Genomic DNA, 24,878 nt, shown 5'->3' on the forward strand with positions numbered 1-24,878 from the left:
GAAAGTCGCAAAATAGAGCTCTAGAAGCCATGGGAATTTTTCCGCATTGGCCAAAATAATGGCAGGGTTCAGGGGTGGGGGATATGTGCTAATTAGTCTGCAGTGAACAGATACTTCAATAATATCAAACTCCTATAGTTGTGAATTCTAAACGCCTGCCGTGCACGGTGGCAGAGGTGGCGGAGAGCAGCGGGCAGCCGTCGGAGGAGGACGGAAGTGAGAGCGAATGAGCATGAGCCAGATCCAAAGGGTGGCCCGAGCCGCACGTGGACAGACGGACATGCCGTGTGGCTGGAGGCTCAGGAAACAGTAGTTACAACCAGACCTGCCTTTGACTCAAGGATAAATTCTGACCAGGTGTCAGCCTGTGGCACTGGGATTGGTACTGGTGAGAGATGGGCTGTGGGGGACTCTGGGGGGTTGGGCGCTGGTCTGACCCGGGCCCACCGTCCACCTGCACCCTCAGGCCCGCACAGCCTCTCACGTGGCGCCTGTTCCAACACCCTGATCCTGAGTGACAGGGGAGCATGGCCTGCCATTTGGGGGATGAACTGTCTTTCCAAAGCTAGTCTGTTCACTTCTTCACGGAGACCCGGTTGGTACCTTGCCCAAACCCTCGTGTTGTGCATATAAATTGAGGTCTCCGGCCTACAGTCTCATGCTTTCCACCCGAAGCTGGTTGGGTTCCCCAGAATGATCTATGGACCTGTACTTGATGTCATCTGAGGAGCCTGGTAGCGACCCACGGGTAGACCAGGGGTGAAGGTAAAGCTGCAGCTCCTGGAGACCCGCCCGGCCCTGCACAGTCCTGGGCGCACAGGAAGAAGGTTTCTCTTTGGTGGAAATGGAGGAGGACACGTGGGGTGCCTGGAGGCGACCCTCAGAACAGCTGGATGTGGGGAGCCCTTGCCCCGCTCACAGTGCTGTCGGGTCACCAGCCCCTAACTCGGGAGCGCCGTGAGCTGGACTTGCCGTGTGGACTGGAAGCGTTGCAGGAGGGAGTGAAATGTCAGCCTGCGTCTGTCTGCAGTAGGAGTCAGCAGCTTTGCCGAGAGGCGGGCACGAACAGTGACCCGATGAGACCATTGCGGCTGCCCCCCAAGACTTTATTATCATACATCAGAAAACACAGATGTCCCAGTAGATAAGCCACCACTTGAACAAAAGGTATACTGTCACCAGGATGTCCCGTGAGCAGGTTGGGATCACACTCTGACTCTCAGTTTCCTCATCTGTAAAATAAGTCTTTCTGCTCGCTGCGTGGCCTTGCCCTGCTCTAGGGGCTGCCCCTGGGTGCTGCCGGGTAGCAGCACCTCGAGGGAGGCCAGCCTTAGGCCACTGGCGGCTGCCACCAGGACTCCCAGGGGCTGCTTGGCAGGTGTCAGATTGGCACACGAAGTACCGAGGTGATTGTCCTTTTTCTGGGCTAAACTGAGCAGGCTCTTCAGAGGTCGGAAGTCCCCCCCGGTCTTTGCTGGCAAAGGTTTGACTCCATGGAGCTCTTGTCCTCAGCAGGTGTCGCTTTCTGTAGGTAGAGATTTTGCTCCCTCTGGGGGAGGCCTCTGGACGGGTGGCCAGGCCCGAGTGGCCCAGGCTTGCCTCGTGATGGCTGGCCACCTGCCAGGGAATGCTCGCTTATGTTCCGTCTTTTGTAAAACAGCAAATAATAGGGCAAACAGTAGAGCTGCCTAAATCGGGGCGGGGGCTCTGCTTTTTGAAACAGCCAGAGGGGAATGGGGCGGGGGGAGCTGGGCAAGATGTTTAAATCTTGATTTCTTTGTTTCAGACATTTAAATTTACCATTTGAAGTTCTGCATAACATTTTGTAGGACATAGTGACTTGTGAAATGTAAACAGTTACCAATTTTTTTGTTCTGTTCATACATACTGACTTCATGTTTGGGGAAAACTCCTGAAATGCAACGTGGAAGTACCGTTGTCCCTCTGCTTCTGGAATTGCTCCCGTAGGCAGGCATGGGATGAAGGTCTTTTGTAGTATATCAATAAAATTCCAGTGTTTTCACAGAAATGCCATGTCACTTTTTTTTAGACCGTTTTCCCTGCGTGCCGAACGTCAAACAGAATTGTATTCCTTACCACCCTTTCTGGTTTGACCGGAGTGCCAGTGAAGGCGGGGGAGGGAGCGCGGGGGCTGTGAGGCCAACCACTGACTGTGGCTCCTGTCGCGGGGACCAGGCTGCGGATGGTTCTGGATGGTCAGCTGTGCAGTGGGGGTCTTGGCATGCAGCCTGGGGCAGACCTGCCTCATACATCCCGGGTAAAATACGGGGGGCTCAGTGTTTTGCAGGGGCAGTAGGCCATAAAACACTGGCACTTCAGTATGTTAAAAATGCACTTCAACTAAAGCAAAAGTTTTACCTATTTTATATAAAATATTTATATACCTTATTGGTCACTGAGTTTAAAGAATGCCCTTTATTTAAGTAGGCGCAATGGGCCTGCCCCTGATAAGGAGTCCCAGCACGGGCAACAGTCCACCCAGCCCGGCCGACACATCTCCATCTGCCCGCTGTAGCAGACACCTGTCACTTCTCTAGAAGCCCCACCCAGGGAACTGAGGATGTCTACACATAACAGTATTAGGAACATCTGAATACATTGTTTTCTTAAGGAAAAACATCAGGAAGAAACAGCAACAAATACTGCTTACAAAAATAAATTCCACGGAGGCTTGGCCTTGGCTGCGGGAGGCGGAGCTTGTTACTCTGGAGCTTCCTCCGGCGGCACAACTTCCATCAGCATCTGGAGCTGCATGGTGACCGGCTCTGCGGGAAAAGCCGACCGGGAAGTGCAGTTAGAGAGCCGGACTGAAGAGCTTGGCACTGCCTGGCGTCTCGGGGAGCAGCGGTATTGCTCCCACCCTGTGGGGCTGTGTCCTCTGTCAGAGCCCCGCTCGGGCTGAAGGCAGAGCCATGCTGGGAGCCCCAGAGGCTCTCCGGAGTGAAGTTCTTTCCCAGGAAAGCATGAGGAGCCTGCTAACTGCACTGCCACCAAGCAATGTATTCAGGGGAAGACATGCACGACTCATTGCTGTGTCCTTACGTAGCCAAGAGTCGAATATTTAGTTGGAAAGCACTGAGCCCGCATCTTGCTTAAAAGTTAGACTGTTTATTCTTTTTACCTCCTTAATTCCAGCTTCCAGCCAGTTCTCATAGGGAGCAGCTTGGCTAAGTATTCTAAAGCTGAGAAATTAAGACCTACTTTGTACCCTGAGGTTGTAAGTCATTCTGGCCAGATTGTCAATATGATCAGATCTAAGCTTATGGTCAGAGGCAGGGGGAAGTGGCTGTTCTCCCAGCACTAAATGTACTTTGCTTTCTACAGTAGTGTGCCCGCTCTCCTCTCTCCGCCTAGGCCTTCCATCAGAGTATGAGGCGGTTGGGCGGTAGGGAGAGCTCTTGCAGGAAAGAAGTCCCCGGTGGAAATAAGAAAGCTCTATCTTGGGTGTGTTTCACTTGGCTAACCAGCATGAAACAGGCTCTCTCTTGCTTATTGTAACGCTGTTGTCGGGTTTCACAGGTGAGGAATGCAGGCCACTTTGCGATCAGAACGGGCCAGGCTGGAGAAAGGCCTTCCCGGTCCCTGCTGGCTCAGTCTAAACAAAGTCTCAGTGTCAAGCTCACCACCTTCCAGTTGGGTGTTGCTCTTTTGTACCCTGTATGTCTCGCTGAGTTGCGTGTGTGTGCATGTGTGCGTATGAACCCCAGAGGAGTGCTGAAGGGATGGGTATACTTCCCTGCTCTCCATTCAGACAAGCTGAAGGAGAAGGAGCGGATGTTGGATTACATTTACTCCATGAACGCTGGGTGGCTGCTGTGTAGATCTGGAGGGAACGTGTGCAGCCCAGTTCCTGCCTTATAGAAACAGGATGGGGAGAAGGAGACTGAGAAACGGGTCTTCAGGTGTTGGATCACTGATGGCCTTGGTCCCCAAGGCTACGGGGTGCTGGTGCCGCACTGTGGTTGAATCTGTAGTGCGGGGTACAGCACCTTGAACATCCCTGCGCTGTGCTGAGACCCCTTGATTGAAAGTGGCTAATGTAGTTGAACTTCTAACCCATAATTGGCCTGTAGTAGGCGAGCAGCCAGGATTGCTGAGTGGTGAGCTAGGGCTTTGGCGTGGGAAGGCTGGGGCCCTCACCCCAGCCCTGTCCTGGGTTGGGTGTCTCTGGGATGCTGCTGGGCCTCTGAGGAGTCTGCATATCAGGCAGGAGAGGGTAGTGCTCTAGGTTGGACGCACAGCCATGTGAACCTACTCATCAGTACTGAATCACACACTTTAAAGTCATTAGGATGGTCAATTTCACGTTATGTGTATCATACAGTGATAAAAAAGAAAAGCAGATGGTGATTTCCCTTCCTACTTGTTTACAATAATTGATGGGAACAAAGGCAGAGACCCCAGCTGGATCCCAGAGGTGCCCCACGGAGAAGGTGAGATCTGCCAGCTGCGTGAGCTCCCGCAGCAGGGGACGACAGGTGCGGTTGCGGGTTGCGGTGCCTGTCTGTGCTGTGCTAAGAGAACAGTCCCTCTGCTGGTACTTACTCGAGATTTTCTGAGCCCATCCAAACTTATAGTGGACAAAAAGGAAGTAAAATATCAGGCCGCTCAGTATAAATAATACACAGTAGAGATACTCCAGTGCGGGCTCGCTGATGATCGGGGCCACAACCAGAAACATGGATACGATGGTCACCAGGATGGGGATGACAATGGGCACCTGCAGAAGAACAACACGGTGTCCTGACCTGGCCACGCGCATCCACTGTCTCCCTGAAAATGTTCACCCCAAACAGAACCCCGCTACAGAACGTATGTCGGGAGCTCCATGTGCCTGTCCAGTTCCAAGAGGTTTAAAGTAATTTTGCCAGTTTGTTTCATCACCAGTCTACCTTTTTTTTTCTTTGCCCTGGAATATAAAGAAAATGTCAGACATCCTGTCTCTGCCTACTCGTGATCTCTGTCAAATAAATCTTTAAAAAAATTAAACCAATAGTTTAGTAAGTAATAAGTTACAAAATAAAGTTAATAATTATTAAATCAAGACTTAATTATTTTCCCATATAAACAGTAGCTAGAAATAGGAGTATTAAGAGATTTATAGATTTACAGAGTCTAGAAAGCTTAGGGTGTTAAAAACTAATAAGCAGAAACAAAAAACTCTAATATGCATTCTACCAAGAAAATGTTAACCAGGAAGATATTCTGATTTGTTTCCCTGTTGGAGTCTTTATATAGCAGGTCTTCTATGAGATGGTCTCTTGCATACGTGTGTGTGTGTGTGTGTGTATACACTTATTTTGGATATATCTTTTGGGATCTATAAATGCTATTTTTGTTCTGAGAGTTGCCATTATAAATAGTAAATATCACACCTTACTCTCCTCTTTTTTACATCCTAGTACTAGAATTAGCTAGGGATTCTTCTCTTTCCTCCTTGCGTCTGATTTTAGCCTCGGGCAGTTTCCTTGGCCTACTTTCCTTAACCGGCACGCTTTCATACGCTTTCTCTTCCATTGCTGTCGTATGATCCTGTCAGTGCTTGATGTCTGCACCCGTGTGGTGTCCCCTTTACCTCCCATCATCTAGTCCGGGTCTGTGGTTAAGTGTATTCACCGTGTGCAATGCCGACTTTGGTTTCCAAAGCTTGATCTCTAGGTGATTCCTCCTGAAGTTCTCCTGTAACCATCCATGCCTTGAGGTGTTTCATACCGATAACTTTATTCTTTGTTTTTAAGATTTATTTGTTAAGGGCGGGGAGAGAGGGAGAGCACACGCACATGAGGCATGGGGAGAGGGAGAGAGAGAATCTCCAGCAGACGGCCCGCTGAGCACAGAGCCTGACACAGGATTTGATCTCACAACCCTGAGACCATGACATGAGCTGAAACCAAGAGTCGGCCACTCAACTGACTGAGTCCCCCAAGCGCCCCTTGGTCATTTTATTTTTTGAGGCCAATTTGGCTTAAATTTTCTGTCTCTAAATACCACAGATACATGCTCCCCTCTCTCAGGGTATGAAGTGTTGCTGGTGAGAATCCCAATCCCTATGTTCATTTCTTTCCTTTATGAGAGAATTGGGGTTGGCGGAGGGCACAGAAGGAGGAGAGGATACCCAAAGCCTGGTCTTGTACAACTCTATAATTTAATCAGAATATATTTCCCTGTCGCCCTTCTAGTTCAGATTCTTCAAGGATGCCATATACCTTCTGGTATGTGGTTCTGGTCCCTCATGGTCCCCTCCCACTCTCTCACCTGCCTTGGAAATATTTCTTCAATTACAGTTCTGAAGAATTCCATTGTCTTGAGAGGCCTGGGGGGGCTCGGTTGAGTGGTCAACTCGATTTCACCTCAGGTAATGATCTCGGGGTTCTGGGATTGAGCCCCATATTGGGCTCCTCACTCACTGGGGAGTTTGAGGGTTCTCTCTCCCTCTCCCCACCGCCCCCCCCCGCTCATTCTCATTCTCTACACCGCAGCCCACTCCCCAAATCTTAAAAAAAAATTCTGTTGCTTCTGTTTTCTTCTTCAGAACCTCCAATTGTACATGTGTTAGAACCTTCCCTATCTTCGTTATTTTCTCTCAAATCCGTTTTGCTTGAGAGGTTTTGTGCAGATGAAAAATGTGTTCTACTAGCATGATTTTGGCTGCCCGATGACCTGTTTGAAGTGGAACTGCCAAACTCCATGTCTCAGCTGACTCCGGGGACTTGGTGACAGTCAAGCTACAGTGCCAGAAAGGCCACTAGGCACATTTCTGAAATGAAATCCTAAAGCTAAAAGCATTGTCCTGTTCTGGTCTATTTATTTAAGCCCTCAGCCTTCCTACCTTGTTCTTTTATCTTCATTTGTTGTAAGAATTCAGTAGTACAGTTGTTAACAAAATAAAGCAAAAGCCTCTTAACACAAGCCGAACAAAATGAATCCTTATATTGGCATATAGACCCAGTCCAGCTGTGCAGGGAGGTGGCAGGGAACCCCAGTTTGCAGATACAAATTATTAGTGGTCGCCTGCACAGGAATGGGTCTGGGGCCAGAATTCAGGAGCAAGCTCCCCTCTAAACTGTGATGTTCAAGTGAAGAGTAGTCAGGTTGGAAATAGAAAGCATGCCCCTAGATGTTCAGGTAGTTACTTTTAATCCATTTCAAGAAATCAAAGCCACTTGTGACATTTGGGGCACAAAACCTACCTTGATAGGCCTTTCCAGGTCTTTCTTTGTAAACCTCATCACCACCAATCCCAGAATTGTCAGGCCGTAAAACAGCCACGCGGCAAAACTGAAGTAATTGACCAGTGAGTTTATGTCACCAGGGATGATATAAATCGTCGCTATGATACCCTAGTGGAAGGAAGAGTGAATTTTTAGGTCACTAGTACATAAAAACAGGATTCCTGTCCCCTCACAGGAGACTAAAGCAGCAGTGTTTCCTGTGGATGAACATGTCAGCATGAAAGAAACCTCTGCATCCGGGTACAGTTGGGGTTAAATCAGGCTTTGGCTATGGTGCATGTTCTCCCTGAAGCCTGATGGAAGGATTTGGAAAATCTGTGACCCTTGGAAGTTGCCATTTCAAGCGGGGGAGAAAACAAAATATGCATGTATATTGTGCCCACTTTCTGACGGTCTTTCTGCCAGAGTCGTCGTCAGGGGAAGGGGCCTGGGCTATGCTGCCACAGCTAGCCGGGCTCAGCCTGGTCTGGACCTGCCTTAGCTGTGTGGCCTGGGCCTTGTCTCAGGAGGCCTCTCCTCGTCTTTGAAGGGAGTAGGCTGATGGAGGGTAGTGCTTCTCCTTTGGGGGTGGAAGGAGTCTGGCCCCAAGGCTGGGCTTGGATGGTCCATAGGTGCCAGACACAGTTGCACACAACCAAGGACTGCCCCCACTGAGAAACTCCAGCTGGAGGGCGTCAGAGGAACTTTACTGCGCAAGGACACCATGACGTCTCAATTACGGGGTCATAAGGAGAAGCACCTACCAGCAGCCGCCTCATAAATGCCTTATTCTCTCTCCGTGTAAGCTGCTGGTGTCTGTACATTTGCTGCCAGGGATGCGGACATACAGATCGATGCACGTGCACAAGTGTAGAAGTCAGAAAGTTGGAGTCAAACAGTGATTTCCATGGACAAATTCAGAGCAAGGAGCAGACGTGTTGGGCGACGTCTGACTTGTTATAGGTTTTTGACCTACCTATTTCGCGTCAAGGAGTGGGGGAGACGGGCCACGTGAAGACCAGCGGGCTTAGCGATACCGGGTTCCTTTGGGGCCCCTCTGCCTTTAAGGGGGTGTCTGCTGGCAGGATTCATACTTACATAAAAGATGATGGCAGGAGCTGGAGTCAGGCGCTTGACGCTGATATAGGAGAGCAATTTGAGCATATGGCCTTCCCGGCCCGCCACGTACACAAGTCTGAAAAAGCAGTAATGGAGCCCCGGTGGATGGGCGTGCAGGCTGTTGTACCATCACTGGGCGTCACTACCAAAGCCGCGGAGAGACGAACTGAATTAGAACCTGGCGTCTTCAGTGGGAGGGGAGTGAATTCTGGGGACGCGAATGAGGTGGTTAAACACCCCCGAGAGCAGTGCATCCTGGTGCCGTGGGTCACCTACACAGGCGAGAGCAGGGGCTGGCTTGGGGTTAGCGGGGGGACTTTCAGGAGGAGACGCCTACTCTGTGTCCTCGAAGTTATGCTTTCACATAAGGGAACAACCAGTCCAGGGCCAGCGGACCTCTGTGCTTGGAGCCGCTGAGAGAGGCAAACACAGAGGCACCTGGCACCTTCCTAAGTCAAAGCTGCACAGAATTTCCATATTAAAAAAAAACCCACAAGGGGCGCCTGGGTGGCTCAGTGGATTAAGCCGCTGCCTTCGGCTCGGGTCATGATCTCAGGGTCCTGGGATCGAGCCCCGTGTCGGACTCTCTGCTCTGCAGAGAGCCTGCTTCCTCCTCTCTCTCTGCCTGCCTCTCTGCCTACTTGTGATCTCTCTCTCTGTCAAATAAATAAATAAAATCTTTAAAAAAAAAAACCCCACAAGATGAATTAGGTGGGGTCAGCGGATGCAAACAAATGGCTTAGTGTCCCCACCCCCACTCCCAAGAACTCCTGGTGATTCAGTAATCTGAAAGACTGTGTTTAAAATGTTGAAGAGAGGAAAAAGGGGGGGAACAATTTTTTTTAAATTACCATTATTTTAAGAATGTAACCAACTGTTAAACTAGGTTCAAAATGAAAAAATACATAGAAACTAGATCCAAGAGGGGCACCCGGGTGGCTCAATCAGTTGGGTGTCTGGCTCATAATTTCAGCTCAGGTCATGATCTCAGGGTCATGAGATCAAGTCCCATGTCAGGCTCTGTGCTCAGCATGGAGTTTGCTTGGGTTTCTCTCTCCCTCTCCCTCTGCTCCTCTCCCCACTCGCACTCTGTCTCTAATAAATTAATAAAATCACAAAAAAAAAAACGAAACCCAACTAGATCTGAGTTTTGAAGGGTAGAGAAATGGAAAGTGTAGACAGGAAACTGAGAGAAAAACCAGGAAGAAGCCTGAATATGTTGAATGGGGTAAGGCAAACTTGAAGAGTAGAGAGTTTTCAGGAACTGGAAAAACAGCTTTCACATTAAACCCAGCTTGAGATAAAAACATACAAACGTTAGAGTGAAGGGGAAAAAATTTAAGTTTCCAATTTAAAAGTTTAACTACAAAATTTGGACAACCAGAACCATAGCAGACATGGCATGAGACTATTTTCAAAGCGATGAGGAACACCGGTTTTCAGATTCCAGTGCTCCATAGCTCAACTGTCATTCAGGACTCCTGGCAAAATAAGTACATTTGTAGGTGAACATTAACTGTAACATTTTCTGTTCTCCAATCCTCACTGGAAACTATTACTTCTACTCTGACAGAAAGAAAGAAGTTAAACACAGAAGGAGTTGATTGAAGAAGCAGTGTTAAGGGAACAGCAGTAAAACATGCTGGTATGGATATAAGTACATACATTTTTAATTCTTGTCACAATGAACTTTTTCTTGGAGGGGTGGGTTTATAGACCAGGGGTAGCTGATCTTTTGGACCATGCAAAAGGGGGAGCCCTTGCAGGAGAGGGAGGAGAATGGAGATGCTGATAGACTCTGTTAGGTATTTGAGTTACATTTGAAGGGTAATTGCTAAAAGCCACATCAGCAGAAAAAAGAAAGGACATTTGATGGATAACAAATCAGGATAAGATTCTTCAAAAGCCAAGAAATCATACTATGTTGGAAATAAATCCCACGGTAAAGGCAATCACATCAACTGTGATCAGCTGCCACTCCCCTGGGCCGGAGACAACCTGGGGGTTGCCGAAAGAGACATAAGCCAAAGCCCCGTGATGCCGAGGGTGGAAGACACAAGGGGTGCGATGGGTTACCTGTAGCAGCAGCCTAGAGCCTGCGGAGTCCTCAAGACCAATATGGGACAAAACAGAATTTAAGGCAAAAGAAGTTTCCACTGAAAACAGAAGCCATCTACCAAGAACAAGAGCCCTTGAAACACAAAAAGCCAAACTTGACAAATCCACTGAGAGCAGAAGATTTGAACAGTCAAGGCACAAGCTTGATGATTGATATAAAAATCAAGAATGTGGGGCGCCTGGGTGGCTCAGTGGGTTAAGTCTCTGCCTTTGGCTCAGGTCATGATCTCAGGGTCCTGGGATCGAGTCCCGCATCAGGCTCTCTGCTCAGCGGCGAGTCTGCTTCTCTCTCTCTCTCTGCTTGCCTCTCTATCTACTTGTGATCTCTCTCTGTCAAATAAATAAATAAAATCTTTAAAAAAAAAAAATCAAGAATGTGGGGCGCCTGGGTGGCTCAGTGGGTTAAGTCTCTGCCTTCGGCTCAGGTCATGATCTCAGGGTCCTGGGATCCAGCCCCGCATCGGGCTCTCTGCTCAGCAGGGAGCCTGCTTCCTCCTCTCTCTCTGCCTGCCTCTCTGCCTACTTGTGCTCTCTCTCTGTCAAATAAATAAATTAAATCTTTAAAAAAAAATGTGAACATAATACACCTTATTTTCGAGACCCGTTTATAAAAACTGCAGTAAAGCCACAAGAGAGAAGGTGTGACGCTTCTAAAGAAGTGAGATCATAAAGATCATACTCGGACTACAATACGATAAAATCAGACGTGGGGAAGACAAAAGCCAAAAGGGCTCGTCTATTTAAAACTACATATTTGAGGGGCGCCTGGGTGGCTCAGAGAGTTAAGCATCTGCCTTTGGCTTAGGTCATGATCTCTGGGTCCTGGAATGGAGCCCCATGTCGGGCTCCCAGGTTAGTGGGGAGTCTGCTTCTCCCTCTCCCTCTGCCTCTCTCTCTGCTTGTGTTCTGTCTCTTTCTCAAATGAATAAAATCTTTAAAAAAATATATAAAATTCGAACTTTGAAAAAGACATAAACATGGTGGGATGCCTGGGTGGCTCAGTGGGTTAAGCCTCTGCCTTCGGCTCAGGTCATGATCTCAGGGTCCTGGGATCGAGTCCCACATCGGGCTCTCTGCTCAACGAGGAGCTTGCTTCCCCCTCTCACTCTGCCTGCTTCTCTGCCTACTTGTGATCTCTCTCTCTGTCAAATAAATAAATAAAATCTAAAAAAAAAAAAAAAAAGACATAAACATGGCAACAAGTTAGTTCCCAGAACAAGCCAGTGAAACTAGTTGGAAAGGAATCACCAGATGGAGAGACTCCAGGTGGTGCTGCGACCTCATGCTTTAAACCCCTCTGCACTCGCAAATCAAATGTATGGAAATTCCATGGGCTCAGAAAGCAAGCAGGACTTTTGGAAGTGGACACAGTCATCCCGAATGTGGCTAGCGGGCTGAGCCGGCACAGAGGAGTGGAGCAGTGATTCTTCCACCTATCCAACCTGAAGGGCTTTGGGAAGCGTCCCTACGCTGGTGATAGTGAAAGCACGGGGCCCATTGGGAAGCAGAGTGAAGTCAGCGCACTGGGCGTAATGGTTGCATTCAAACCAGGAGGAGAAAGGACAGACTATCAATAAAATCTGGACAACGGTTTGAGGGGGAAGAGTGAGATTTATGCCTCATACCAAAATGTATTCCAGACTGGTCAAAGAGCTAAAGTAAAACGCCAGAAGAAAATACAGGTGAGTATTCTTGAAATACTTTGTCTCTGTGACAAAGAAAACGCAGCAGGAAGCAAAAATCTTGGATGTGACCCCACAAAAATTCTATCTAACATAAAGTCATAATTCTGGCCAACCCCAAGCTGCACAGGTACAGAACTATACAGAATTAATTCAAATGGATCATAAACCTAAGTGTGAGAGCTACACCTATTAAAAAAAAAAATAGGGGCGCCTGGGTGGCTCAGTGGGTTAAAGCCTCTGCTTTTGGCTCAGGTCATGATCCCAGGGTCCTGGGATCGAGCCACACATCGGGCTCTCTGCTCAGTGGGGAGGCTGCTTCCCTCCTCTCTCTGCCTGCTTCTCTGCCTACTTGTGATCTCTCTCTGTCAAATAAATAAATAAAATCTTTTAAAAAAATTTTTTAAAAATTAAAAAAAAACCTCTAGGGTAAAACAGAACTTTGTGACCTTGGGTTGCACAAAGGCTCATAGATATGACAACAAAAGCATTACATATGAAGAAAATATAAACTGAGCTTTGTCAAAGTTAAAAACATGCACCATGTTTCAAAAACACCAGTAAGAGATGAGAAGACAAGCCACAGACTGAGAGAAAATTTGTGCAAGTCAGATACCTGACAAAGGACTTGTATCCATAATATATAAAGAATGCTTACAAGTCAATAAGATGACAAACAGCTCAATTTATAAAGTGAACAAAAGATTTGAATAGATATTTCATCAGAAGATGTATGAATGGCTAATCAGCACATGAAAAGATGCTCAGTATCACTAGCCACGAGGGAAATGCAGTTAAAAACCACAATGACACGACTAACAGCCAAGAGAAAGACAATGCCAAGTGTTAGGATGTGGAGAAACTGGACAGCTCATGAATGGCTTATGGAGATTAAAATGGAACAATCACTTAGAAAAGAGTTCAGCAGTTTCTGTAAATGTTAATCACAAATTTACTATACGAGCCAGCAACCAAGGCCCACTTCTAGGAAGCTAAGAGAAGCAAACACGTATGTGCACACAAGCATGTGTGTCAACGTTCATAGCAGCATTGTTCATAATAGCCCAGGAACAATGCGAGCCTCCCTCAGCTGGTGAAAGGAGAAACAGAACATGGTATATCCATGTAAGGGAAGACAATTCAGCAGTTACAAGGAATGAGCAGGCACGTGCTACGACATGGACGAACCTCACAAATAATAAGCTACGTGAAAGAGGCCAGATGCAAATGACATAGAGCATCATTCCATTTAAATCCAATGTCCAGAGAAAGCAAAGTTACAGGCACAGGAGGAGGTCAGTGGTAGTCTAGGGCTGGAGCAGGGGTGAACCGCAGTTGGGTGGCAGGGAACTTTCCGGGATGATGGAAACGTTCTCTATACAATTGGACTGTGAGGACATTTGCACAGCTTTATAAGTTTACTTAAATCATCGAACTGTATAATTGCAAAGTGAGTTTTATGGTATTTAAACCTCAGTAGAGCGACTGAAATTGTGTTTTACCAGAAACTGAAATTTAAATACCATTTATAATAGTGCAAAAAATATGAAAAAAAATTTTTTTATTTGAGAGTGAGTGCAAGAGAGAGCATGAGCCAGGGGGAGGGAGAGAGAGAAGCAGACTCCCCGCTGAGCAGGGAGCTGACTCAGGGCTCGATCCCAGGACATCAAGACCAAGACCTGAGCTGAAGGCAGACGCTCAACCAGTTGAGCCAACCAGGTGCCGCAAAAATATGAGATATTTTGGGATGCATCTGACAAAATAGATGCAAGAGCCATATACTGAAACTACTCAAAATATTTTTGAAAAAAATTAAGACCTAAATAAAGGGAAAGGGTCCTTGCCCTTATATTAGAATACTCAATACAACTGAAATGGCAGCCCTGTCCAGACTGACCTGCAGGTTCAACACAGCCCTGATCAGCATCTCCGAAGGCCTCGTTGTAGTAACTGACAAGCAGATTCTAAAATTCATCTAGAAAGGCAAAGGACCCAGAAGAGCCGAACGCTTCTGAAGGGGAGTTGCTGGACAAGCAGTCTTTGCTTTGACACAGCGTCAGAAGAATGAGTTTGCGGTCTATGGCATGCCAGTGTGAAATCCTTAGCAGTTCCACTCTCAGAAATTGATCCATTTGGAACCCCGGACAACTGGGCAAAGACATGTTCCAGAATGTTCGCTGTGGCAGTGTTGATAAAAACAAGCCGCACTCAGCCCACGAGCTGAGGTTATGTGAAATTGCGCTACATTGTCAAATGGAATCCAACACAGCCGCTGACGGTGCCTAGGGCAGGATGGTCCGAGAGCTGGCGGGGCTGGCGAGCTACACCTGTTTGTGTGAGTAACGTCTGAGAGGACCAGAACGACAGCTGTGTGCTGTCGTGCCACAGGGACAGCTGGGTGTGACAGACTTCCATGGCCTGAAAGCATGAAGTGTTTCTCTCTGATCTCGATAATGTATTCACAGGAGAAGATGTTCAAGAACTATCCATATGGGACAAACAGGACAAGGTGAAAAGTACCACCGGTGTGCCTGTCACCTTGTGTCCCCAAGCTCGACCTTGTGCTAAAGTTGGTGGCGCTGCTCCCTCCTGCGGAATGTAGAGGCTCACTTCCGTGGGGCCACCATGCCCGGCGCCAGTGTGCAGGCTCGGCCACGCTTTTTGCTCCCTTTCCAGGACTCTGGGTTTTCTTTCTTTCTTTCCCTTTTTTTTTTTTTTAAAGTTTTTAGTCAAATTCCAGTTAGACTTTAGGTTTTCTTTATGCCGTGACATGTTAGCCTGGCAGTACCCGAAGGACTTTCGCCCTAAGTCTTGTTCTTCCTCAAGTGTGGGACGGGCTCTGCTGCCCTCTGCCCGCCCCCCGCCCCGGGGTGAGTGCGGGGGTCCCCTACCTGCCCGCCGTGAAGCAGGTCCCATTGGCGGCACCGATGGTGGAAAAGGCCACGAAGAGTGGCACCACCCAAGAGGCCGGATAGAGAACACGGTCGCCAAATGTCTGCAGAGAGAAGCAGAGAAGGCCTGAGGGTTTTGCAAGGCCTGCAGGAGCCGTGGGTCCCAAGGAAGCTGCTGGCCCTGCCTGGGGGCTACGCCCCCACCCCTGGGGGGCACGGCCTCTGACTCCCCTCCCGGAAAGAAGGAAGTGGACAACCCCTCAGGAGGAAAACAACCTAGCCTTTCTCCCGTGGTGCAGGACAGCTGACCATACTGACTCCAGCCTCGGCCGTCCATCTCGCTCATGTTTGCTGGATGGCCTCTCTTACGGCCTTGGGGATGAATATCCATACTGCAGAAATGCCTGCCAAGGTCGGGATGCAGGGAGGCTTGTTTTGGCCCCCGGGATTCTGTTAGAACAAAGTCTTACCCTTCCTGGTGCACAGGTGGCGCCGCAAGATCTAACTGAAGGTTGGCTGGTGGGGTGCCTGCCAGCCCTTTGCTGGCATCACCGTGTCCTCCTGCGTACCCCCTCATTCCATGACATCTCGGGACTAAGGTCCAGACTTGGGGGAGGATAACTGCACTGAGCCTAGATCGACCTGCACCTGATCCCCCATCCAGAGGTTACCCTGAACAGAACCACATATGAACTATAGGAGTCAGTGCTTCATTTTTGTCTCCAAGTGCCTTCTCAGTTTGAGGGATGCTTTACTGTCCCTCCCCGACCTTCTAACACAGAGTCACGGAAATCTCCTCTCCACCCCTCCTTGTCCTAATTTTTCATCATTTCAATGTCCTTCCAACACCCCAGCCTCTTGCTTCCTTGACCCCCTTACTTACAACAGACGTTGTTCCCCCTGCACCTTAACCGCCTGTCCTCGTGGTCAGTGACCTCGTTGTGACCAAGACATCTCTCTCTGCTCCCCATCCCTGTCGCCTGTCTGCAGTTCATGTCCTGTCCCACCCTGGCTCCACAAGGCCCCCAGCACGTGGACCTCCTGCCTTTCCTGCTGACCCTCATCCCCATCCCCCTGTCACGGAGACCCTCCTTGCCCAGCTTAATTTCTCCAGTTATTACAATTCCCCCCTTTGACCCCTCCCCTGCCCCTTCTCATCCGCCTCTGCGTCTGTCAAAACCCCACCCCGTGCAATCCCGCCCTGCTCCACCTGCATTCCGTGCCAGCACCAGGCCACACACTGAACCCGGTAGGCCACCTGCTGGTGGCTTTTCTCCTCAGGTGGGTCTTTGCCCGTGGAACCCAAACTGCTCACTCTGTGGGAGTCCTAGACAATTATTTCCCTCATCCCCTGAGGGCACCTCAGCTTGGGTATTTGTGAATTCCCACAGACCCCAGCAGCCTCCTGCCCAGACTCCGGGGACTCACCACGGCCACCGCCTGGGACTGCAGGAGCTCGGTGGGCGTCATCACGGTGAAGTAGGAAACATTCATGAGAATGTAGCAGCCTGTCACCAGCGGGATCCCGATGATGATGGCCAAGGGCAGGTTTCTGGGAGGGGCAGGGACTCAGGGTCAGACCGGAGCACCCCAGGAGAGCCTCGCAAGCCTGTTGTTTCTGTCCTGTCCTTTCTGCCCGCTCACCCGGCCGGCCCTCCACCTCTCCCTGTGGTGGGCTGGGGGTCCCAGCTATCACAGCAGGGTCGGTGGGATGCGACATTGTCTGACGAGAAAGAACCCTCCAGCTCTCAGACTCCAGGGCAGTGAGGCCGGAAGGTTCATAAAGCAAAAATCAACCCGAGATAAAGCTGGGGTCCATCCAACCTCCCAGTGACTTTTCCACTGCCCAAAGCAAAAGCAAACTCTAATGAGTGTGCGGAAACCATGCACAGTCTGGACGGGGGTCTGCTTTTTGCATGGGGAAGAGAAACGTGCTTGCCAGCCCCACTGCCTCCCACGTAACTCGGCTTTCTTACCTGAAAGGGTTTTTTAGTTCTTCTGTGATGTAATTGAGTTGATTCCTAGGCAAAGAAAAGTAACATGAGTCAGTGACCTAACTTGGACTTTCTTTGCTTAGATCGTGAAACACACCATTAAAGGCTGGCCTCATTTCAGACTCTCCACCACAGAGAAAATTCTCCGGCAGGAATTCCGGGTAACTGCTTGCAGAGAAAGCCCTAGCGATGGTGGGGATCCCAAAGGTCTGTGAGTCTGTCAGTGAGAAGTCCTTGCCCTTTGGGGCGCCTGGGTAGCTCAGTGGATTAAGCCGCTGCCTTTGGCTCAGGTCATGATCTCAGGGTCCTGGGATCGAGCCCTGCATCGGGCTCTCTGCTCCACAGGGAGCCTGCTTCCCCCTCTCTCTCTGCCTGCCTCTCTGCCTACTTGTGATCTCTCTCTCTGTCAAAATAAATAAATAAATAAATAATAATAATAAGTCCTTGCCCTCTGTGGGAACCGTGGGAATTTGCCAGAATTATTGGGAGTAACGAGTCTCCAGGCTGCTTTGAAAAACTGGAATGTTCGCTGTCTGAAAGGAGAATGAAAGCTGTTTCTCATGCGGGGAAGACCGGTGTCACAGAGGGTCATTTCTGCCTTGTATTTCCAAGGCTGAAATGCAAGGGCTGCAGAACCCTCTTGCCGTGTCAAGTGCCCGGGCGGCCCTGCCGGCCTCCCGTTCCGCAGAGCCTGTCTGTGTCTGACGACACTTCTGGCCCAGGCTCACCACCGCCTGCCCTCGGGCCACTCTGTGGGGCTGGGGAAGGGGCAGGGGTTTTGGTGTCTGTGGGGCCCAAGGAGAACAGAAGGGGGGGTGCGGGCGCTAAACAAAAGACAAAGTGAACGTTAGGGTCCCCCACATCCCAGAGGGAAGGATCCTCGCTCTCCTTGGTTTCAGTCTAGTAGCCTGGGGCACCCCGACCAGATGTGTGACATCTCCGAGGGCCTTACCATCCATCGTACGCCCAGAGTCCATTATAAAATGCCAGACTGATGGCTCCCACGGACAGTTTTGCGCCCTCAAAAGAATTCTCAAAGTTCCTTGTATTTCCTGTAATTAAGCCAAACAGTGAGTCGTGGGTGTCAGAGGACCAGACTGGGGCCCTGTCTCATCTCCCTGCCACAGAAGGGCACGGCCCGTGACTTCAGGTTCTCACACAAGCTCTGGAAAGCAGGGAAACCACAGCTGCTTTCTGCTGAACTCCTGCCGGGCTTCCAGTGAGACAGGCCTGGGAGCATGGCCTTGGGAGGACAAGGCTGTGCCGGCGGCACCCGCCCCCACTCCCACCTCCGGCCGCGGTCACCTTGGGCCAGGAGGACCAGGCCGCTGATGATGATGATGGCCACAATCACCAGCTTAGCTGCCGTGAACACGTTCTGGATGTAGCTCCCCAGCCGTACGCTCAGCGAGTTCACTGTGGTGATGAGCACTGGAACGAGCCAGAGCGGGGGGGCACGTGGTGCGCCCCTGGGCCCAGCAGCCCCTCCTTCCCCAGGAGCCCGAGCCTGCCCTCTCCACCGCCTCATGCCTCGAGCACGCCCGTGCTGCGGAAGTGGCCAGGCCCCTCTCCCCACGTCACCCCCTCCGGTCTTTCGTGCCCACCGCCCAGAGTGTCACACGCAGGGACTTACAGATGGCAGCGGCAGCCAGGCATTTCACAACAACCTTGGGGGGCTTGCAGCCCGAGTAGAAGGGCGCACAGACATACTCGGAGAAGCTGAGGCAGATGATGGCGAAGGACGTGGGCTTGATGACGAACAGGCTGGTCCAGGAAAAGAGGTAGGCGGGGATGGGCCCGAAGGCCTCCATCAGGTAAGGGTACTCGCCCCCGGACTTGGTGATCATTGTACCAAGCTCTGCAAAGCACAGGGCCCCTGGAACACAGAGGAAGGGCCCCCCACGGCCCCCGATAAAGCGCTGCCCTGGTCCAAGGGAGCCCCCTCCCCTCTGGGGCCGTGCCCACAGGGCCCCCATGGCTCTCTCACCAGACCGCCCTAAGTTCTGGCCGGGGCCCATGTCCGCACAGCCCAGTCTACACTAGTGGCCCACTGGTGTTGAATGGGACCCCAGCAATGACCAGGCCAGGGCACAGAGTGGCCCACACAGCCTGTCCCTACCTACCACCGGGAGAGCTCGCCAGGAAGGGGTGTTCCTCATTACCCAGTGTTGCAAGGACCCCACAGGCTGCCCAGATGATGAGACAGGGCCCCACGGCATCCGTGTTGCTGAGCACAGACTTGGGGGAGATGAAGATCCCAGAGCCGATGATGGTGCCCACGATGATGCAGATGCCACTGAGCAGGCCCACCTGGGGTGTAGGGGAGGGGAAAGACGTTCACCTGCACAGCCCTCTCCCCAGTTCCCTCCCTGGGTGCGACCCGTGTGGGCCCGGGGAAACCCCGTAGCCCAGGCACCTCCGGCCAGTGCTGCTGTAGTAGTTAACACCCGGCCACCTCCAGTCCATTCATCCTCCCACAGCCTCGTGAGCTGGGTATGTCCTTGTCACCCCCATTTGACAGAGGAGAACACGGAGGCACAGAAAGGTCACATGCAGGCACACCCAGCTCAAGTTCCATGCTCCCCACCTCTACCCTGACTACTCTTGACAAAGCAACCCAGGAGGTTTCAAAGGCAAACAATGATGTCAAGGCTCTGGTCTGAGCCAGGGGCCTCCCGGAGAGCAGAGGTGGGGGCAGGAGGAGAAACCAAGGCCTCCCGGGACGGGAACACTCCGGGGCCATGAACTTTCTCTGATGACATTTTGCAGGGTGTGAGCTTCCTACCAATAAGCCCCGGCTCAGAAACCAGACCATACAGCTCCATTCCTAGCACACTTAGGAACAGATGAAACTAACTCACAGGAAAGGAAACTGAGGGCCAGGGGGGCCTGACTGGGAAGCAGCAAGAGGGAATTTTCTCAGGCGATCTATTTGTCAAAATTCGTCAGACTGAACACTGAAGATCTGTACATGAATTATACATGAGTTAAGGGGAAAAAACCTTTTTAAAGGGAGATGTGTGACTCGGACCCCTATTTCCTGTGTCAGCCCTCAGCAGCCACCAGGCCCCAATTCTGGATTCTGAGGTGAACATACGTGCTCACCTGTCTGGACAGAGGCTGCGCTCAGGGTTAGAGCCTAGTGAAGAAGGAAAACCTCAGCTGTGGCTTGCTGACCAGGGTTCACACACCACTGGGGAAGGCCCTGGGAACAGGGTCAGGTCCCATTCTGACTTCAGGACCCATTCTGGGACAGTCTCGGCTTTTCTCCTCTAATAGCCCATTTGGCTGGCCAGCCTGGGAGCCCTCTAAGAAACCTCTCTCCCACTGAACTCCACAGTCACCCAGAAGCTGCCCGGGTTTAGAGATGAGTTGAGGACACACCTTGGGGTCAGCTCTTTGCTTGTCAGGGGGCAGCCACACTCATTAGCCAACTCCTAGGGAGCCCAGACCCCAGGCCAACCCACCGTCAAGCCGCACCATCCCACAAGTCCCTCCTCCATCCCCTCTGCAGCCAGGCATGGGAGCTCTTGGAGGCTCTGCCCAGAGCTCAGCCGGGCCCTCAAAGCCATCCTGATGCTGTTCGGACTCTCCCTTCTCATCCTGAGAGCTCGAGTCTGTCTCTCCACGCCCGTCCGCCTGCATGGAGCTCCATTCCGTCTACATCCCCTGGCCTCCAAAGCTCCCCTACAGCCCCAGTGCTAGCCCTGAGGGACACGGGCCACCTCTGGGGTATGGGCACCTCCAAGTCCAGCCGCTACTACACTCGATCTCAGAGGGATCACCCACGTCACACCCGCGTCACACTCACCGCCCCTGCCAGACTCCCTAAAGAGGAACAAGTCTCCCGTCACTGAAGGAATACAAGGCACATAGAGGGGCAGACACTTGGTGAAGACACTACAAAGGCGACTCCAACATCAGGAGGTCCTCTTTGGCCGGCCCTGACCAGGCCATGGGTCTGAGCCAACACCAGCCCCTCCGGGCACTCGCCCCGCGCGCAGAAGCACACATGCGTTAACACATGTTAACCTGAATTCACTGGCAGGAAGGAAAGAGGGGAGTCCCAGGAATTGTTTGCTTTGAGATGCGCTTTCCAGATCAGAGATCCGCGGGGTCTTGACTAGGACTGCTGCTTACCGCATTGACCTGGGAAGGGCCAGTGCTGAGAGACAGCCTTACCTCCTTCTGGAGACTTGTGGTCTTCTGTTCCTGACTCTGGATACTCTTGACGGACCTCTCATCCTCTCTCCTGTTTCTCAGGCTTGTCTCGTCCATTTCCCCCTCCCGCCAGTTCTAGGGGGCTGCAAGGAGAGCCGGGGGGCCTTGACTCAGCACCCGCTACGGGAGGACGAGCGCAGATGTGGTCTCAACCAGGCCTCTCCTGGCTGACCCTCCTGGCCCGTGGGGCTCTACTCCAAAAGCAGCTTCTTAGCTGTTGTTTCCGCAACGTGCCCTTGTCAACCCTGTAGGGATGATCTGTTCAGTCCTGGGGCTAAGAACCTGCTTGACCCCCGCATATTCTGCCACATGGGAAAGGGGGCCCCTCTGCATTTTCCCGGAGGCCCGCCAACCCCTCGGGGGACCCACTGTCAGCTCCTGCTCACCAGCAATGACACGCCCCAAAGTCATTCTACCTCCAACTCCCCCTCCCCAAAAGTAGAAAGAAGTATTTTTAAACATCCTGGAATATCCTTAGTAGAATCAAGTCCAAGGAAGGAATGCTTTCCCCATGACCACCTCCCCAGATGAAGGTGCCTGGCACGGGACAGACCCATAGCAGGGACGCTTCTGCAGCTGGAAGATGCTGGGGAGACTCGGCTCCAGGCTGAGCTGGTTGCTGCTCCTTTCCTGGACCCTTTCTCTAAAGAAGGTCCTTCTCAGGCCCTCGCCAGGAGGGTGCAGAGCCTTCCCATCGCCCTTCGGCCTTACCTGCCTCTTGCTCTGACAGAGTCCGGGGAGCTGCCCAGCGTAGCTGCTGCCTGCGTCTGCACGTCTGCACGGCTGCACCCAGGAATGGCCATGTCTTGTGCCCGGCAGTGGAGGAAGCCAGACGGTACAGAGGTCAACAAAGGTAATTATTAAACACTTTTTTTTTTTCTTTTCTTTTCTTCTCTCTCTCTCTCTCTCTTTTTTTTTAGCAATGAAGCTTGGATCCTACGCACACAAAGGGGAGGGCCAGGCAAGCTCATTTCTATGTACAAATGTTTGTGTGTTGTTCATCATTGTTTTTCTCTTAACCAGATACCCCCACATCGGCTACATCTTGGGAGGGGAACTCCTTCTAAAAACTGGCATCAGAGGGGATAAACTTTGGAACCAGCTCCTTTATTGCCTTCATAGGCTAGATTTACAGCCCCAGGCACGCTGTGTAAGAGCAACTGCTGTTCGGGGAACTGGCTAGTAGTCAGGGCGGTGTCTTCATCCCTCCTGGCTCTGGTCAAACCTGCAGGCGGGTGGGCAAGTCTTTCCTGCTCCCCTTGAGCAGTGACTGGGTTCCAGCACCATTGCACAGGCAGAAGGGTTTGGCAACTCGCAGTCCCTGGTCTGAGGCCTCATGCAGCTCCCAGCCGGGGACAGTCATTTGGTGGTGGTGCTGTTCCCAGAGCCCAGTCTGTACTCACCTGACTGTGGAGCAGAAAACGGGTTGCATACTCTCCCTTTCCTGATGGGGAAACTGAGGCCCCAGTGATAAAAGGCCACAGAGCTCCAGCTCCCCAACCCAGAGCTTCAGAAGTGCGTGGGGGCGGGGTGGGGGTGGGGGATTCTGGGGACAGACACCCCCTCCACAGGAAGGCTGACTCAGGTGGCAGCTCTAAGCCCTGTCTCAGATAAGTTCTTTTTCCGGCTGGAGAACCCCCGGCCAGGAGCATTGTACTGTTATCAAAATCAGCCTCTGGTGTTTCCCATTGAGATCAGTCTGATAGCATCTCATAGATCCCAAAGAGATCAAAGGTCGCAGGAAAGAGCCCGCCAACCCACGGGTGGTGGCACTGAGGTCACTTCAGGGCAGGTGGATTTCTCAGGGCTGTCTCTTAAAGCCATCTGGAGGACGTGAGGACCCTGTCTCAGAGTCATTGCTCCCCTGCCCAGTGCTCCGGGCACAGTGCTTCCCTGTGGGCTCATTCCCCCCTCCGCCAGCAGGAGCCTCCGGGCGGCTGGCAGTCCAGACAGGTTTGTTTGTGTCATTGCGTCTTCGCTAATACAGCAGCACTCAAACTGTAATTGCCAGTGCCTCTGTGTTTGCAAAACACTGCAGAATCCTCCCTGGGTCAAAGTTGCCTCCCAAGGGCTGTTGGTCTAAAAGAAATCACGTGAGGAGCGGAGTTGGGAGGTGGGTGGGAGGGCGTCACCAGCCCTGTGACTGCCCGTGACTCGTCTGTCCCCAGGCATCCAGATCCAAATCTGTAAGTGTACGTGAGCCTAGCACCTGCGCACCCGCCTCCTGCAACAATAGGGTTCTCAGAAAGTTAGCCTTATGCTTCGCTTCTGTGAATTCCCTGGTCTCCTGGGGCCTGTGCCAAGAGCTGAGCTTGGAACATCTGGGGCTGCGGCTCCTTTGTTGAGGGTCAGAAATACACTTCTGTGAATTTGGGGTCCCTGGTGAGCACTTCCTTTCATGAAGCTGTTTTTCCCTGGCAAATAAGTGTTCAGCCACTTCGCATAATTCCGCCCTGGGGGCGGGGTGGGGGGGATGTGGAGTGGGGGGGGTGGGGGGATAATCTGGCTTTCACAGCCCCACCCCTCACCCGCACTGTGGGTAGAACTTTGGCTCCTTAGGCCTCCAGCCCGTCCACCACAGGTCTGAAGTTTTGCCTCACGGAAGCCTGTTCCCTCTCGGACCACACTTCTTGGGAAGATGGAGATTTTTTTCAAACCACTCCCTTAGTTCGTAAGTTTCAGCTAAAGCTCTTGACCCTCACTTTTTTTTTTTTTAAGATTTTATTTATTTATTTATTTGACAGACAGAGATCACAAGTAGGCAGAGAGGCAGGCAGAGAGTGAGGAGGAAGCAGGCTCCCCACCAGGCAGAGAGCCTGATGTGGGGCTCAATCCAAGGGCCCTGGGATCATGACCTGAGCCGAAGGCAGAGGCTTTAACCCATTGAGCCACCCAGGCGCCCCTTGACCCTCACTTTCAAACTGTGCTTTTTCCCATTGCAAAGGTGCTTGCAACTTTGTATGAACACGACCTGCACTCAGGGTCTCTATCTGGTACACATTTGGGTCCCTTCTCCTGTGATGGTTTCTACAGAGGTGCTGGGCCGGACTGAGTGAATCTGTTTCTCCCCAGCCTCTTGCTAACCTGTCCTCTGGTTCACTTTCCTCCTCAGGCGAAGGGTCAAACCCTCACAGAGATGCCGGACCTGCCTGTACCATTCAAACGTGTTCCAGACGTGCCTTCAAGTTGCCGAACTTCCTTCGGTTCCCAAGTTCACGTGTTCTCATATTCCTTCCTGCTGCAGCCAGTAACAGTTTAGAGCCTTTGGGGGACCACAAAGACCATATAGGCCGGTGCTCACCTATTACCTGGATTTGGGGCAGGAGAACTTGTAAAGAGTCAGCAGAATGGGCAGTTTTTCAATGTCAAGGATTTACAGTTTCACCATAAAACAATTAACACAGGAATTCACTCACTCCTTTAAACACTAACTCCCTGTTTGCCCCTTTGCCCCAGATCCTACTTTGTGTCTGAATTTTTTTTTAAAGATTTTATTTATTTATTTGACAGACAGAGATCTCAAGTAGGCAGAGAGGCAGGCAGAGAGAGGAGGAAGCAGGCTCCCCACTGAGCAGAGAGCCCAATGGCGGGCTTGATCCCAGGACCCTGGGATCATGACCT

At 51.3% G+C, this 24,878-nt stretch overlaps 2 protein-coding genes across 4 annotated transcripts in view; one reads left to right on the plus strand and one right to left on the minus strand.

Annotated features, from left to right (window-relative positions):
• Positions 1–2,060, plus strand: part of TDRD12 (tudor domain containing 12) — a 66,677-nt gene extending 64,617 nt beyond the window's left edge. The window contains exon 32 of the mRNA XM_045987902.1: positions 139–2,060. Coding sequence (XP_045843858.1) covers positions 139–230 — 92 coding nt within the window. The 3' untranslated portion in view covers positions 231–2,060. The remainder of the gene's footprint in view (positions 1–138) is intronic.
• Positions 1,086–22,058, minus strand: SLC7A9 (solute carrier family 7 member 9). 3 transcript variants are annotated; one of them, XR_006816224.1, is made up of 14 exons: positions 21,969–22,058; positions 21,219–21,340; positions 19,199–19,346; positions 18,670–18,912; positions 18,342–18,467; positions 17,989–18,088; positions 17,019–17,063; positions 16,471–16,594; positions 15,043–15,146; positions 8,331–8,427; positions 7,212–7,361; positions 4,567–4,741; positions 2,672–2,786; positions 1,086–2,060 (listed from the first exon to the last, which is right to left on the minus strand). XR_006816224.1 is itself a non-coding variant. In XM_045987903.1 (13 exons), the coding sequence occupies exons 2-13, from the start codon at positions 21,312–21,314 to the stop codon at positions 2,722–2,724; spliced, it is 1,473 nt and encodes a 490-aa protein (XP_045843859.1). In that variant the 5' UTR covers positions 21,315–21,340; positions 21,969–22,058; the 3' UTR covers positions 2,413–2,721. The 3 variants fall into 3 exon arrangements, 2 of the variants coding, with proteins under 2 accessions (XP_045843859.1, XP_045843860.1); XM_045987903.1 differs by lacking the exon at positions 1,086–2,060 and having other exon boundaries at positions 2,413–2,786; XM_045987904.1 differs by lacking the exons at positions 1,086–2,060; positions 21,969–22,058 and adding an exon at positions 21,811–21,939 and having other exon boundaries at positions 2,413–2,786.
• Positions 22,059–24,878: the final 2,820 nt, after the last annotated feature.

Source organism: Meles meles, chromosome 19, assembly GCF_922984935.1.
Source record: "Meles meles chromosome 19, mMelMel3.1 paternal haplotype, whole genome shotgun sequence".
NCBI lineage: Eukaryota > Metazoa > Chordata > Mammalia > Carnivora > Mustelidae > Meles > Meles meles.